The sequence below is a fragment of the Hyla sarda genome, chromosome 12 (assembly GCF_029499605.1).
Source record: "Hyla sarda isolate aHylSar1 chromosome 12, aHylSar1.hap1, whole genome shotgun sequence".
Classification (NCBI taxonomy): Eukaryota; Metazoa; Chordata; class Amphibia; order Anura; family Hylidae; genus Hyla; species Hyla sarda.
The window spans coordinates 70276945-70293934 of record NC_079200.1 but is presented as its reverse complement, the minus strand read 5'-3'; the positions used below and the strand labels follow the sequence as shown (position 1 = coordinate 70293934).

The following is a 16990-nucleotide window of genomic DNA, read 5'->3' as shown; positions in this document are numbered from 1 at the left end:
GCAGAGAGCACTGTGGTCATGATGTCAGCAGAGAGCTCTGTGTTCCAAAAAGAAAAGAATTTCCTCTGTAGTATTCAGCAGCTAATAAGTACTGGAAGGATTAAGATTTTTTAACAGAAGTAACTTACAAATCTTTTTAACTTTCTGGCACCAGTTGATTTAAAAAAAAAAAAAAGTTTTCCACCGGAGTACCCCTTTAACGACGCAGGACGTATATTTACGTCCTGCGCCGGCTCCCGCGATATGAAGTGGGATCGCGCCGCGATCCCGCATCATATCGCGTCGGTCCCGGCGCTAATCAACGGCCGGGACCCGCGGCTAATACCACACATCGCCGATCGTGGCGATGTGCGGTATTAACCCTTTAGAAGCGGCGGTCAAAGCTGACCGCCGCTTCTAAAGTGAAAGTGACCCGGCTGCTCAGTCGGGCTGTTCGGGACCGCCGCGGTGAAATCGCGGCGTCCCGAACAGCTGACCGGACACTGGGAGGGCCCTTACCTGCCTCCCCGGCGTCCGATCGGCGAATGACTGCTCCGTGTGTGAGATCCAGGCAGGAGCAGTCAAGCGCCGATAACACTGATCACAGGCGTGTTAATACACGCCAGTGATCAGGATGAGAGATCAGTGTGTGCAGTGTTATATCCTATGGGACCTATAACACTGCAAAAAAAATGTCAAAAAAAAAGTGTTAATAAAGGTCATTTAACCCCTTCCCTAATAAAAGTTTGAATCACCCCCCTTTTCCCATAAAAAAAATAAAACAGAGTAAAAAAAATAAAAAATAAACATATGTGGTATCGCCGAGTGCGTAAATGTCCGAACTATAAAAATATATCATTAATTAAACCGCACGGTCAATGGCGTACGCGCAAAAAAAATTCCAAATCCAAAAAAGCGTATTTTGGTCACTTTTTATACCATTAAAAAATGAATAAAAAGTGATCAAAAAGTCCTATCAAAACAAAAATCATACCGATAAAAACTACCGCCCCGTACGTGGAAAAATAAAAAAGTTATAGGGGTCAGAAGAGAACATTTTTAAACGTATAAATTTTCCTGCATGTAGTTATGATTTTTTCCAGAAGTGCGACAAAATCAAACCTATATAAGTAGGGTATCATTTTAACCGTATGGACCTACAGAATAATGATAAGGTGTAATTTTTACCGAAATATGCACTGCGTAGAAACGGAAGCCCCCAAAAGTTACAAAATGGCGTTTTTTTTTCAATTTTGTCGCACAATTATTTTTTTTTCCGTTTCGCCGTGCATTTTTGGGTAAAATGACTAATGTCACTGCAAAGTAGAATTGGTGACGCAAAAAATAAGCCATAATATGGATTTTTAGGTGGAAAATTGAAAGGGTTATGATTTTTAAAAGGTAAGGAGGAAAAAACGAAAGTGCAAAAACGGAAAAACCCTGAGTCCTTAAGGGGTTAAAGCTACGTCAGGCCTGGCTTACAAAGCTGCCATTGGAGGGCACGTTAAAAAAAAGTCTCACAAAAAGTCACAACTGAGACTTTTTGTGCAGAAAAGTTAGAGGATAAGAGGAATCATACAAAATGTTGTTCTGAAGTTATTGCTTGTTTTTTTTTGCCAAATTTATCAACCCCCCCTTTATAGCCCCTGTAGCATAGACAAATAAAAATAAATATTGGGGTGAAACTCACATAAGAATTGTGATAAAACCGTCACACGCAGGTACAGACACTATATTATGAACTACACTAACTTTACTGCCCCTGTAGCATAGTCAAATAAAAAAAATCCCTGGAATACCCCTTTAAATATGTCACACATAAGCAAAAAATATGACTTCAAAATTCACTTTTCAAAGACAACAATGATAAATCTCCCCCACACATTGACCCTATGCCTGGGGGTCCACAGGCTCCCCTGAAATAAGAGGTAGCAAAGCCTGTAGCAATGGGAAGTGCAGAAACGTCATGATGCACCATGCAAATTGTACAATGATGTATCCAAACTAGAGGGATCTCAGATGTAGCAGAGGTGAAAATGTTCTTTCATTCCCAACATGCTGAAATGGCAAGTTCAGTTCTGCTACATCTGTAACTTGCATTACAAATGAATGCTTCATACATATTGTGCATGGAGCTCCTACACAGAGTGATGTCATCTTATATGGCAATGATGTCATCTTATATGGCAGTGATGTCATCTTATTTTTCACCAAGGTCCATGATTTGTATCAGATCTATAACCCAAGCATAAAGCTATTTATCCAGCATAGTAGGATCAGGCCCAGGAGATGCTCACATGGACTCCCAGCCTACAAGATGGTATCCATAAAGTCCTGAGGTACTTTTCAAGGGAAGCTTCAGGAGGTGGCAGTGGGACCATAATCTATTGATCCCGATCCTTTGTGCTTTCATCTCGAAAATTCCTTAAAGCATGTCTAGATAATGGAGGTTCACTGGTCACTCATTATGGCTTTAGAAGTATGGCTTGGCTTCCTTGGTTACCCATCAGATGCTCATTCGGCCATTGAGGTCAGACATCCGGAGCTACTGACCTTCAGAAATCGGTTTGCTGCCGTCACGGCAAATACATTCTTCTGTTGAGAACAAACAAAAAGGTGCTTTAAATCATTTTATCATAAAGCACAGCTTTTCCAGGCCCCTGAATGTATCCTGGACAGTTATTTATTAAGAGAAATCATAACTAGGCATCTAGGCATATTTCTAACACCCAGCTTTCCCATACACCCATCTGAACTCTGGAAATGGCATAGCTGCTTAGTTATACAAATATAGTTGACCAGAAATGTTGACTCCATAACTAGGCATGTTTACCATTCAGGAGTCTGAAGAAGCTGAATGACATTTTTATGGGAGCTGTATTAGCATATATAATAGTGGTCACCCAGCTATCCCAGAAACAAGAAACCTGTGCCTAAGGCTGTTCATGGATTTCTGAAGTGAAGACTGGCCGATGACTGATCTTGATTTAAAAAAATGTGAATTGGAGAACGTGAGGGAGAAGGACATTGAAAGCTCAGTAATATTATATTCAAGCCAACAAAGCTCAACCAAAGATACTGGTCCTAAAGTTTTGTGCCAGGAAAATGTCTCCACCAAAGTGACAAGCAAATGATAACTACAGGATTAAGACGGCTGTAAACACAGACCTTCCAGCGCCTCCTCATCATGTATTTCCTCAACTCCATCTGTGATTTCAGGAGACGGTTGCAGAGCTTTGCTTTCCTGGCAAGATCATTCAGCCATGGGTGCTTGAGACACTGACTAGCACTCATACGCCCACTAGGAAGAAAATACAAAATAATTAAATACTGCCCCTTATAAATATAACTGCACAACATATAACTACTATAATACTGCCCCCTATGTACAAGAATATAACTACTATAATACTGCCCCCTATGTACAAGAAAATAACTACTATAATACTGATCCCTATTTACAAGAATATAACTACTATAATACTGCCTGATATGTACAAGAATATAACTACTATAATACTGTCCCCTAGGTACAAGAATATATCTACTATAATACAGCTCCTATGTACAAGAATATAACTACTATAATACTGTCTCCTATGTACAAGAATATAACTACTTTAATACGGTCTCCTATGTACAAGAATATAACTACTATAATACTGTCCCTATGTACAAGAATATAACTACTATAATACTGTCCCCTATGTACAAGATTATAACAAATATAATACTGCCCCCTTATACATACTAGACTATAACTACTATAATACTGCCTCCTATATATACTAGAATATAACTACTATAATACTACCTCCTATGTACAAGAATATAACTACAGTATTACTGCTTCAATTACATATTTATTCTCTATGTAGTAGATCCTGTATTGCACTCAATCTTGCCTTCCAGCACGGTCACATAGTCACAGTCATCTGAATAATGTAGCTGTCGGCACTCATCACAGATGTTGTCATTTGATGGCGGCAGTGGAATTTAAGAGACTGAATGCCCAGACATTGCTATGTGGCACACTATAAGGTCTACACTCTATTTTTATATAAAATTATATTTTGGAAACTTTTTAATTGCAGCTGGTACAATGCCCATTATTGACACAGGCATCTCATCTGTACCCATAGCATTGCTATGGGTACAGGATGAAGAATGCACATTAATATCCCAGTATCCAAATAAAATTATTAATATTAACAGATATACATATATTATACAGCACTATGCCATCATGCACAGCAAAGAGCAATCTCATGGTTGCTAAGTGGTTGATCCAGGTATTGTACCCATCCCCACAAGTCTCAAATATGCCTTAGTCATCCCCAGACAAAAAACTTTGTAGAGGAGTCTTCTGAAGTTTAGGGTTCTGACCTCTTTTCTTTCACCAGTAGATTAGATATAAAGTCTTTGGCTTCATCTGATACCAGCTCAAAAGGTTCTTCATCAAAGTCTGCATCACCCATCAACACATTGTTCATCGTCTCTGTGTCATTAGCTCCCAGAAAAGGGGACAATCCACTTACCCTGTGGGGGTCCAAATATATTACTGACAAAGAGCTATAGATCATACCAAGTAACTACATGCATGCAGGGATTTAATTACTATAATACTGCCCCTGATGTACAAGAATATAACTACTATAATACTGACTCCTATGTACAAGAATAAAACTACTATAATACTGTCCCTATGTACAAGTATAAAACTACTATAATACTGCCCCTATGTACAGGAATATAACTACTATAATACCGCCCTCTATATACAACAATATAACTTCTATAATACTTCTCCATATGTACAAGAATATAACTACTATAATACTGTCCGGTATGTACAAGAATATAACTATTATAATACATAATTCTATGTACAAGAATATAACTACAATAATACTGCCCCCTATATACAATAATATAACTACTATAATACATCCTCCTATGTACAAGAATATAACTACTATAATACTGCTCCCTATATACAAGAATATAACTACTATAATACTGCCCTCAATATACAAGAATATAACTACTATAATACTGCCCTCAATATACAAGAATATAACTACTATAATACTGCCCTCTATATACAAGAATATAACTACTATAATACTGCCCTCAATATACAAGAATATAACTACTATAATACTGCCTTCTATATACAAGAATATAACTACTATAATACAGCCCTCTATGGACGTCAAACACATTACCCACCCATACACCTATAGTATATAGACATGTCACACCATATAATATTACATCATGTATGTGATTACACCAACACTCCACATGTCTGTCGGGAAAGAAACTTGATCAAAGTTGATGACTTCTGGTGACAAAAATTCGGAGGTCCCAAAAGAAACTTTGAGCTTGTTCTGTGGTTTATACCTATAGGGATGAGGGTCGGGAGTAAGAACATCCAGATGGCATTTATAACACAGATGGTTGAATACTGCACAAAGATACACCGCAGCCATGTGCAAGAAACTCACCTCCGGGCGAGGCCAAAGTCTATGATTTTCACCTTGTGGCTGATGGGAGACACGCACACTATGTTTTCTGGCTGGAAATGTAAAAAAAAAAAAAAGAATTGGGACAAATGTTAGTGTATTTGTCACTCATCTTTCTACAGGTCCTGAACCCTCTCTTGTATTGCTCTACCTGTCAGTCTTCACTCCATGCTTAGAATTCTATTCAGATATATGAGTGTTTCATTCCATTGCCATACCATGCCACATCCCCTAAATATTTTGTAAATCCACTTTTATACACCCTTCTTCCCCTTTCCTACTTCTAGATGTGTCAGTCTACACTGAAGTTCTTGCATTGCATTCTTTACCAAGAACAAGGCAGCATTTGCTTAAAGGGGTACTCCAGTGAGAATTTATTATTTTTTTAAATTGACTGGTGCCAGAAAGTTAAACAGATTTGTAAATTACTTCTATTAAAAAATCTTAATCCTTCCAGTACTTATCAGCTGCTGTATACTACAAAGGAAGTTGTATTTCTTTCTGAAATTCCTTTCAGTCTGACCACAGTGCTCTCTGCTGACACCTCTGTCCACGTTAGGAACTGTCCAGAGTACAAGCAAATCCCCATAGCAAACCTATTCTGCTCAGGACAGTTTCTCATACGGACAGAGGTGTCAGCAGAGAGCACTGTGGTCAGACAGAAAAGAACTATACAACTTCCTCTGGAGCATACAGCAGCTGATAAGTATTGGAAGGATTAAGATTTTTAAATGGAAGTAATTTACAAAGCTGTTTAACTTTGTGGCACCAGTTAATTAAAAAAAATGTGTTTTCCACCAGAGTACCCATTTAATTTATGGCTGAAGCCTATTAAAGGGGAACTCTGGCGCTTAGACATATAGTTAGTATGGTTGAAAAAAGACATATGTCCATCAAGTCCAACCAGGGAATTGAAGGGAAGGGTGTAAGGGGATAAGGGAAGGGATGTAGTTTTATAATTCTGCATAAGCATTAATGTTATTTTGTTCCAGGAATGTATCTAACCCTGTTTTCAAGCTGTTAATTGTTCCTGCTGTGACCAGTTCCTGAGGTAGACCGTTCCATAAATTCACAGTCCTCACGGTAAAAAAGGCGTGTCGCCCCTTTCGACTAAACCTTTTCTTCTCCAGACGGAGGGAGTGCCCCCTCGTCCTTTGGGGGGGTTTAACCTGGAACAGTTTTTCTCCATATTTTTTGTATCCCCCAAAGGATAGGGGATAAGATGCCTGATCGCGGGGGTCCCGCCGCTGGGGACCCCCGTGATCTTGCACGCAGCACCCCAGTTAAGATCAGTCTCCGGAGCATGTTCGCTCCGGGTCAGATTACCGGCGACCACGGGGCCGACGGCCCCGTGGTCGCCGGTAATCAGACCCGGAGCGAACATGCTCCGGGGACTGATTTTAACTGGGGTGCTGCGTGCAAGATCACGGGGGTCCCCAGCGATCAGGCATCTTATCCCCTATCCTTTGGATAGTGGATAAGATGTCTAAGCGCCAGAGTACCCCTTTAAGGGGGGAACTGTTTACCCAGCTGATATTTTCTGCAAGTCACTCCACATTGGCCGGTCCCACCACCCTACTCTCTGTAGAGATCTCTCTTTTATGGCAGCTGCGACTATCCTATGGCCCTGAGCCAATGTATAGGAAAGTGTTTGTAAGGCTCATGAGCATGAAGACAAAACACTCCCCAACCTGGTACCACGCTGGTGTTAGATATCACTCAATACATAGGGCTACTGTGTAGACTTGGGGGGCTACACTGATAACAAGAGCTGTCCAAGGACTACATGTGCAATAAACAGATCTCCCCCCAGCAAATCCCCTCCTGGTACTTGGTTACAAGGAAAGAACTTACTGTGAGTTTTTCCCAAAGGTCACAGGTTATATGTGCTGTAAGCAAACTGATGGAGCACTCCACCTAATCCAAGAGGATTTGGATCCCAGGCGTCTTATAGGTTCCTATTAATATGCCCCTACTCCTTCACCCTCAGGGAAGTGTCATAAACAGGGCCAAGAAAATATATTAATAAGGATCTGACAGAGCAGGAATCTGAGCCGCATGGCTGAAAGAGTTACTGAAGGTTCACATCCTAAGGGTCATTGCAGATTGTTAAATTCTCCAGATTATGGGACACTATAAGGCTGGGTTCACACCACGTTTTTGCAATACAGTTTTTTATCAGGTTTTTGATTAAAAAAAAACGATTCCTCAAAACCTGACTAAACTGTATCAAAACGTGTGTACAAAGTTATATCTGTATACGGTTTTAAGAAAAAAAACGTATACGTTTTGAACTTTTCACTCCATTATGAATAAAGTTTCACTTGTTTGATTGAAATTCCAAGAAAAAAAAAGTCAAAAACCGTATGGTGAAAACTGGATGGAACCGTACACACATACAGTTCTGTACGGTTCCCATTGACTCCCATGTTAAAAAAAACGTAAGAAAAGAAAAACGGAGACACCTGTATACAATATGGTGCATACGGTTTTGAATGGAAAGTCTGTGACCACGGTTTGCTGTACGGTTGCATTTTTTTTTTTTAAACGTATCCAAAAACTGTATAGAAAAATCGTGGTGTGAACCCACCCATACAGTGTTTCTCAAGCGCGGTCCTCAAGACCCCCCAACAGGTCATGTTTTCAGGATTTCCTTAGTCTTTCACAGGTGATATAATTGTGGTGATACATGACAAGAATTATATCATCTGTGAAAGACTAAGGAAATCCTAAAAACATGACCTGTTGAGGGGACTTGAGGACCGCGCCTGAGAAACACTGCACTAGAAGACAATGATAGGAAAGTGCGTGGTTCTTCTAGGATACAGGATCATTTAGATTGATCGGATCAAATGCAATCTTTGGTAAGTACAGAACAGACATTCAAGGGGTATACCTTTGCGCTGCAGGATCTGGATGTATTACCCTCCAATCACATACAAAGCTGTATCCAGAATGCTGTTGGTTTAAAGGACCTAATATTTTCAGCAGTATTCACTGCTATACCCAAGAGGGTATAGTTTTGCTTAGTATGAGCTGGATGTATTATACTCCAACCACATTTAAAGTTGTATCCAAGATTGTGTGATTTTTCTCTGCTCTGAGTTCACATACAGTATTTGGTTTCATTAAAAAAAAAAAGCCTTTTCAACATTTTCTACTTAAAAACCACAAGTTGTCATCAGTTTTTATCATCAGGTTGTCTTTTAAATAAGTACCATAAAATAGCGCTGGAGACACCAAAACTGGAGACACAGCTCCCGCATAAAATGCGGGTGCTGCAGGGAGATTGCCGGGGGTCCCAGCGGCGGGCCCCCCGTGATCAGACATCTTATCCCCTATCCTTTGGATAGGGGATAAAATGTTTTTGCTCGGAATACCCCTTTCACTGCATACAGAGATCCTTGCTGCGCTGAAATGCTCCCTGTCACCCCCACCTGAATGCTCCTTTTCCCTCCCTCCATCGAGCATTGAAGATGGCGTCTTGGATTGGAATGTGGTAGAGATAAGGAATAGGTAGAAGGAGTTTTAACCAATTAGCTGCTTTTTACCCCCAATCCACCTCACTTCCTGCACACAGCATTGTATAACCGTATAAAAAAAAAAAACTGTAGTCTCTTCCTCTGTAATAAAAGAAAGTATCATCTCAGTTAAAAGGTGTCTGGGTGGTCTTTCTGGCCCTGTGCACCGCTTCTGATCAGGAAAGGGGTAGATCTTCACTGGGTACAACCAGGATCTATTTCACTGTTAGTTGTACAGTCATATCCAAGGCCTCTGCCCCATATGAGGAAACTAGTGCTATGAAAGTGTTACGCCTAGCGCTCCGGGTCCCCGCTCCTCCCCGGAGCGCGTACGGCGTCTCTCTCTCCGCAGCGCCCCGGTCGGTCCCGCTGACCGGGAGCGCTGCACTGTCATGGCCGTCGGGGATGCGATTCGCACAGCGGGACGCGCCCGCTCGCGGATCGCATCCCAGGTCACTTACCCGTTCCCGTCCCCTGCTGTCATGTGCTGGCGCGCGCGGCTCCGCTCTCTAGGGCGCGCGCGCGCCAGCTCCCTGAGACTTAAAGGGCCAGTGCACCAATGATTGGTGCCTGGCCCAATTAGCTAATTGGCTTCCACCTGGTCCCTGACTATATCTGACCTCCTTCCATGCACTCCCTTGCCGGATCTTGTTGCCCTTGTGCCTAGTGAAAGCGTTTTGTGTGTCCAAAGCCTGTGTACCAGAACTTCTGCTATCCACCCTGACTACGAACCTTGCTGCCTGCCCCGACCTTCTGCTACGTCCGACCTTGCTTCTGTCTACTCCCTTGTACCGCGCCTATCTTCAGCAGCCAGAGAGGTTGAGCCGTTGCTAGTGGATACGACCTGGTCACTACCGCCGCAGCAAGACCATCCCGCTTTGCGGCGGGCTCTGGTGAAAACCTGTAGTGACTTAGAACCGGTCCACTAGCACGGTCCACGCCTATCCCTCTCTGGCACAGAGGATCCACCTCCTGCCAGCCGGCATCGTGACAGTAGATCCGGCCATGGATCCCGCTGAAGTTCCTCTGCCTTATATCTCTGATATCACCACGGTGGTCGCCCAGCAATCCCGACAGATCGCCCATCTAACCCACCAGCTGTCGGAAGTGTCCACCATTGTGCAGCAACTTCAGTCGCAACTTCTGCAGCAATCATCTCCTCCGCCAGCTCCTGCACCCCTTCCGCAGCGAGTGGCCACTCCTAGCCTCCGCCTGTCCTTGCCGGACAAATTTAATGGGGACTCTAAGTTTTGCCGTGGCTTTCTTTCGCAATGTTCCCTGCACTTGGAGATGATGTCGGACCAGTTTCCTACTGAAAGGTCTAAGGTGGCTTTCGTAGTCAGCCTTCTGTCTGGAAAAGCTCTGTCATGGGCCACACCGCTCTGGGACCGCAATGACCCCGTCACTGCCTCTGTACACTCCTTCTTCTCGGAAATTCGAAGTGTCTTTGAGGAACCTGCCCGAGCCTCTTCTGCTGAGACTGCCCTGCTGAACCTGGTCCAGGGTAATTCTTCCGTTGGCGAGTACGCCATACAATTCCGTACTCTTGCTTCTGAACTTTCCTGGAATAATGAGGCCCTATGCGCGACCTTTAAAAAAGGCCTATCCAGCAACATTAAAGATGTTCTGGCCGCACGAGATACTCCTGCTAATCTGCATGAACTCATTCATCTAGCCACTCGCATTGACATGTGTTTTTCTGAGAGGCATCAAGAGCTCCGCCAGGAAAAAGACTTAGATCTCTGGACACCTCTCCCACAGTCTCCATTGCAATCTGCGCCTAGGCCTCCCGCCGAGGAGGCCATGCAAGTGGATCGGTCTCGCCTGACCCTGGAAGAGAGGAATCGCCGTAAGGAAGAGAATCTTTGTCTGTACTGTGCCAGTACCGAACATTTTTTGGTGGATTGCCCTATCCGTCCTCCACGTCTGGGAAACGCACGCTCGCACCCAGCTCTCGTGGGTGTGGCGTCTCTTGATGCTAAGTCGGCTTCTCCACGTCTCACGGTGCCTGTACGGATTTCTTCTTCAGCCAGCTCTTCCCTCTCAGCTGTGGCCTGCCTGGACTCTGGTGCCTCTGGGAATTTTATTCGGGAGTCCTTGGTGAATAAATTCCGCATCCCGGTGACCCGTCTTGTCAAGCCACTCCACATTTCCGCGGTCAACGGAGCCAGGTTGGATTGCACCGTGCGTTTCCGCACGGAGCCCCTCCTAATGTGCATCGGACCTCATCATGAGAAAATTGAGTTTTTGGTCCTCTCCAATTGCACTTCTGAAATTCTCCTTGGACTACCCTGGCTTCAACACCATTCCCCAACCCTGGATTGGTCCTCAGGGGAGATCAAGAGCTGGGGTACCTCTTGCTTTAAGGACTGCCTTAAACCGGTTCCCAGTACTCCCTGCCGTGACCCTGTGGTTCCTCCTGTATCCGGTCTCCCTAAGGTCGTTATGGACTCTGCCCGCCTTAAGAAGTGCCTCTCCCCCCCTCCCAGTCCAGTCAGTCAAGCCTCGGTGCCTCCTCGTGGCCCTCGTCCTGGTGTCACACTGCCCCGTGCCAGGCCTCGCTCTCTGCCCTCCCTCCCCATTCCCACTCCTGCTGTACTGCCTGCCGTTGAGGAATCCCTCCATCCTTTCCCGGTGTCCTCATCCCAGGGGGGGCAGTTACCGGACAAAGAGAAGGGGAGACCTAAGGGGGGGGGTACTGTTACGCCTAGCGCTTCGGGTCCCCGCTCCTCCCCGGAGCGCGTACGGCGTCTCTCTCTCCGCAGCGCCCCGGTCGGTCCCGCTGACCGGGAGCGCTGCACTGTCATGGCCGTCGGGGATGCGATTCGCACAGCGGGACGCGCCCGCTCGCGAATCGCATCCCAGGTCACTTACCCGTTCCCGTCCCCTGCTGTCATGTGCTGGCGCGCGCGGCTCCGCTCTCTAGGGCGCGCACGCGCCAGCTCCCTGAGACTTAAAGGGCCAGTGCACCAATGATTGGTGCCTGGCCCAATTAGCTAATTGGCTTCCACCTGGTCCCTGACTATATCTGACCTCCTTCCATGCACTCCCTTGCCGGATCTTGTTGCCCTTGTGCCTAGTGAAAGCGTTTTGTGTGTCCAAAGCCTGTGTACCAGAACTTCTGCTATCCACCCTGACTACGAACCTTGCTGCCTGCCCCGACCTTCTGCTACGTCCGACCTTGCTTCTGTCTACTCCCTTGTACCGCGCCTATCTTCAGCAGCCAGAGAGGTTGAGCCGTTGCTAGTGGATACGACCTGGTCACTACCGCCGCAGCAAGACCATCCCGCTTTGCGGCGGGCTCTGGTGAAAACCTGTAGTGACTTAGAACCGGTCCACTAGCACGGTCCACGCCTATCCCTCTCTGGCACAGAGGATCCACCTCCTGCCAGCCGGCATCGTGACAGAAAGACTGCTTAGTTGGAGGGTTTCTGCACAGATTTTTAGCTCTGGTAATGAGATGACTATAGGAGCATGTCTACTGGATTCCAGATATCACCCCAAAAATTCAGCATGAAGCTGTGGATGTTATTGGAGTATGACTTAACAGACAGGCTAGAGTTACATATATTTGGCGTCCAGCTCTGGCACAATTGGGGGAAACTTGCCACAACTAATGCCCTTTACAGTGCCATCCGGCGAGTCCAATCATCCAGCGTCCAAACTGAGACGTCGGATGATTGTGAACTGTCCCACTGACATGAATGGGATCAGTCCTGCTATCAATTTCCTTGCGGTGCACGCCAGAGAGATACAACACCGGACAACTGATATACGTATAGGAAGCCTTACCTTCAGATCCAGGTGAAGCACATACATTTGGTGCATATAAAAGATGCCCTCACAAATTTGGCGCACGAACACCATGGCGTCTACCTCCATCAGCTTGTAGCTGTCATCAATAATCCTCTCGAATAGCTCCCCTCCCCCAACGCTGCAAAGCAAAAGTGTAATGTTGAGTGATACCAGAGAGAAAATGGATTAAAAAAATACCCAGCGTTACCCAGTTTTTCCTTCCTAATCCTTGTTGGGGAGGAAAATAAACAAAGGAGGAAGCTTTTGACTTCATATCCCGTCCTCATATATTGTTGTCATATCCCAACCCCATATCCCGACCTCCTATCCCGTCCTCCTATCCCGTCCTCCTATCCCGACCTCCTATCCCATCCTCCAATCTCGACCTCCCATACTGACCTCCTATCCTGTCCTCCTATCTCGACCTCCTATCCCGACCTACTATCCCGACCTCATATCCCGACCTCCTATCCCGACCCGTAATATGTGTACCAGTTATTGAAATACCTCCAGCCGTACAGAAGTTATGCGGGAACATACATTTCCCATTGATTTGCATGGGACTTTAAACAAAAACCTTGACCCTCACAAATGGGAGTAGTTAAGGGTTCAATTAACTATCCTATATTTTAAGTGGACATATAAGTAACATGTGACCAAGTATTATCAAAATATCTCCAGCCGTTTGGAAGTTATGCAGTAACATATAATTCCCATAGACTTGTATGGGACTTTAAACAAAAACCCTGACCCTGGCAAATGGGGGTGAGTAAGGGTTAAATTACCTATCCTATGTTTGTTGTTGACATAAAAGTAACATGTGTGCCAAGTTTCATGTTAATATCTTTAGCCGTTTGGACGTGATGCTGGAACATACACCCATACATACATCTACACACACACACATTGGGCCTCATTTACTAAGAGTGTTGTGTAGATTTCTTTGTGGGTTTTAATTCCCTACAATTTATTTTCCATGGTATTTTCTAAGGTTTCCCTACATTTTCCACTTTCCCTATACATTTTTTTTTTTTACACCTGCTCTGATCTGTCTGGTTTTCCTCAGCTCAAATCTACCACATTTGATGTGAAAACCTTAGTAAATATGTTGAGTTTTTGTGAAAATGTCCGGAACACGCCCCTTTTCCCCAGCAGCCACGCCCCTTTTTAGGGGTTTTCTTAGCAAAATGGAGTGTTAGTCAGGGTTTTTTCAATTCTGGCGCAAATTCTGGCGCTAAATCTGGCGCACAACCCGACAATAGTAAATGAGGGCCATTGCGTTTTATATATATAGATGCAGAGGTTTGCTGTATGTGATTCTGACTGACTGACACATTCTTCCTTAGCCAGAATGAATCGCCTGCCCCCTTCCCCAGGTGCAGATTGTAAGGGAATTTGGCACTAGGCCCCCATTTTCGCTGGTATATATACTGTCTCTATGACAGGTTTGTCACTGACTTTCCATATATCTGTTAATAGGAGAAGAAGTTTCTCTGAGCTGACTGGCCTATCCCGAATATGTTACAATCTACAAAGAGGCAGGTTATCTCCCTGTGACTTCCAGGAAGAGTTGAGAGAGGAGCCCAATGAGAACAAATATGGCTGACAATGGTATCCGATAACTACTTCCTGTCCCAGTGACTGTAGGTAGAAGAATTCTGGAGCACAAATAGCTGCACAAAAGAAACCTGATGACCTGTCAGTTTTCCTCTTTGGCTGGAGTTGCCCTTGAATAGCATTATATTTGCAGACTGCATTATATGATATAATAACTTACTATTCTAAAACCAGGAAAATCTCGGTCGGAGTTTCCACAGCATCAAACATCTGTATGAGGTTGGGATGGTCCAACTGGTTCATTACAGCCACCTCATTCAGCGCCATTTCCTGCAAGACACAGAGACAACCCTCAATATAGGGAGTACCCAGCATTGCCCGGTCTTTCTTCCTAGAGATGAGCGAAGTTACAGTGATTCGATTCGTCATGAACTTTTCAGCTCAGCAGTTGCTGACTTTATCCTACATAAATTAGTTCACCTTTCAGGTGCTCCTGTGGGCTGGAAAAGGTGGATACAGTTCTAGGAGAGAGTCTCAAGCCCACCAGAGCACCTGAAAGCTGAACTCATGTATGCAGGATAAAGTCAGCAAACGCCAAGCCGAGAAGTTTGTGACAAATCAAATCACTGTAACTTCGCTCATCTCTTTTTCCTCCTAAACCTTGTGGGAGAGAAAAAACAACAATGGCGCTCTTATGCCCATATCCCGACCTCCTATCCCGTCCTCCTATCCCATTCTCCTATCCCGTCCTCCTATCCCGACCTCCTATCCCGTCCTCCTATCCCGACCTCCTATCCCGACCTCCTATCCCGTCCTCCTATCCCGTCCTCCTATCCCGACCTCCTATCCCGACCTCCTATCCCGACCTCCTATGCCGACCTCCTATCCCGACCTCCTATCCTGACCTCCTATCCCGTCCTCCTATCCCGTCCTCCTATCCCGACCTCCTATCCCGACCTCCTATGCCGACCTCCTATCCCGGCCTCCTATCCCGGCCTCCTATCCCGACCTCGTATCCCGACCTCCTATCCCGGCCTCCTATCCCGGCCTCCTATCCCGGCCTCCTATCCCGACCTCCTATGCCGACCTCCTATCCCGGCCTCCTATCCCGGCCTCGTATCCCGACCTCGTATCCCGTCCTCCTATCCCGGCCTCCTATCCCGACCTCCTATCCCGGCCTCCTATCCCGACCTCGTATCTCGACCTCGCATCCCGACCTCGTATCTTATCCTCATATCCCAACCTTATATCCCTATCTATAACATAGTATTAAACTGTTGATATTTAATAAAGGCTATTGATTGGTGCTTGTAAAGCTATTCTCCCATACAGAATGTTGGGCCAGTTGTTGTGCTGTAAACTGCTGAAAAAAGGACTAAAATTAAAAACACATTGTGGGAACATAGCCCCAAGCAAAAAAAATGACTGAAAGTAGTCAGAAATGCAGTAACTTTCTAAACCACATTTATTTATACATACATTTTTCTTAGCACTAAGCACTGAGGTATAGTATAGCATGTATAGTGCTGCTGATGTATAGTACTGCTGGTGGTGGCTGACAACAGAGAGCAATAGACTGCAGATTTAGTAAAGGCTTAACCCTCTCATTACCCGTTCTCGCTCGCTCTGAACTTTTAACACTTTAGCCACGAGTTGGAGCCCGCTGGACTTCTCCTTGCATAAGTGGACTTCTCCAAATCGACCCCTGCAGAAAAGTGAAGCGTCACATTGGTCCAGATGTTAATAGCGTCACAAAAGTGACCATTTTCCTTTAATATCAGTAATGTTTATTATACATACACCCCATGGATTAACCAACAAAAAGAACAGAAGGCTTTGTGACACCCACTGGCAGCTTTGCATTGCACATCTAGTCAAAGGGTATAAGGCAATGGCACTGCTGTGGAGAATTATCGCACCTTCAGATAGCTTTAACATGATGATTGCATAGTATTTTTTCGGAAATTCTGTGTAATTTAATTTAATGTGATAAAAATTGTCTCCAAAACCAGATTTTTTAAATTTGGATGGAGTTTGCCTTTAGTTTGCTCCACACTGTGTACCTGTGTAAAGTATCTCACCCTCCAAGAATCTCATCCATGTTCAGGTCATACAGGTCAGTGACATTTCCAGTTCGGAGAGTTACCATGTGGTGGGGAAAGGGAGCTGGAGGCGGAGGGCAATCATCTGTAAAAATAATTAAATATATAATTAAAAAACAAATGTGCAGTGAAAGAACAAACATGGAAACAATGGAACCTTAAAGGGGTACTCCCGAGGAAAACTTTTTTTTTTTTTTTTAAATCAACTGGTGCCAGAAAGTTAAACAGACTTGTAAATTACTTCCATAAAATTTTTTTATCCTTCCAGTACTTTTTAGGGGCTGTATACTACAGAGGAAATGCTTTACTTTTTAGATTTCTCTGATGTCATGACCACAGTGCTCTCTGCTGACCTCTGCTGTCCATTTTAGCAGCATATGTTTGCTATGGGGATTTTCTCCTGCTCTGGACAGTTCCTAAAATGGACAGCAGAGGACAGAAGAGAGCACTGTGGTCATGACATCAGAGAAATCTAAAAAGTAAAGCATTTCCTCTGTAGTATACAGCC

At 44.5% G+C, this 16990-nt stretch overlaps 1 protein-coding gene across 2 annotated transcripts in view; it reads right to left on the bottom strand.

The window, feature by feature from the left end:
• Window positions 1-715: 715 nt before the first annotated feature.
• Window positions 716-16990, bottom strand: part of MYLK2 (myosin light chain kinase 2) — a 38073-nt gene continuing 21798 nt past the window's right edge. For both annotated transcript variants that reach the window (XM_056547938.1, XM_056547937.1), the window contains exons 5-13: window positions 16462-16567; window positions 15992-16085; window positions 14601-14710; window positions 12821-12962; window positions 5490-5560; window positions 5257-5385; window positions 4366-4518; window positions 3148-3280; window positions 716-2574 (exon numbers count right to left, since the gene is read on the bottom strand). In XM_056547938.1, the coding sequence (XP_056403913.1) occupies window positions 2494-2574; window positions 3148-3280; window positions 4366-4518; window positions 5257-5385; window positions 5490-5560; window positions 12821-12962; window positions 14601-14710; window positions 15992-16085; window positions 16462-16567 (1019 nt within the window). In that variant the 3' untranslated portion in view covers window positions 716-2493. The remainder of the gene's footprint in view (window positions 2575-3147; window positions 3281-4365; window positions 4519-5256; window positions 5386-5489; window positions 5561-12820; window positions 12963-14600; window positions 14711-15991; window positions 16086-16461; window positions 16568-16990) is intronic.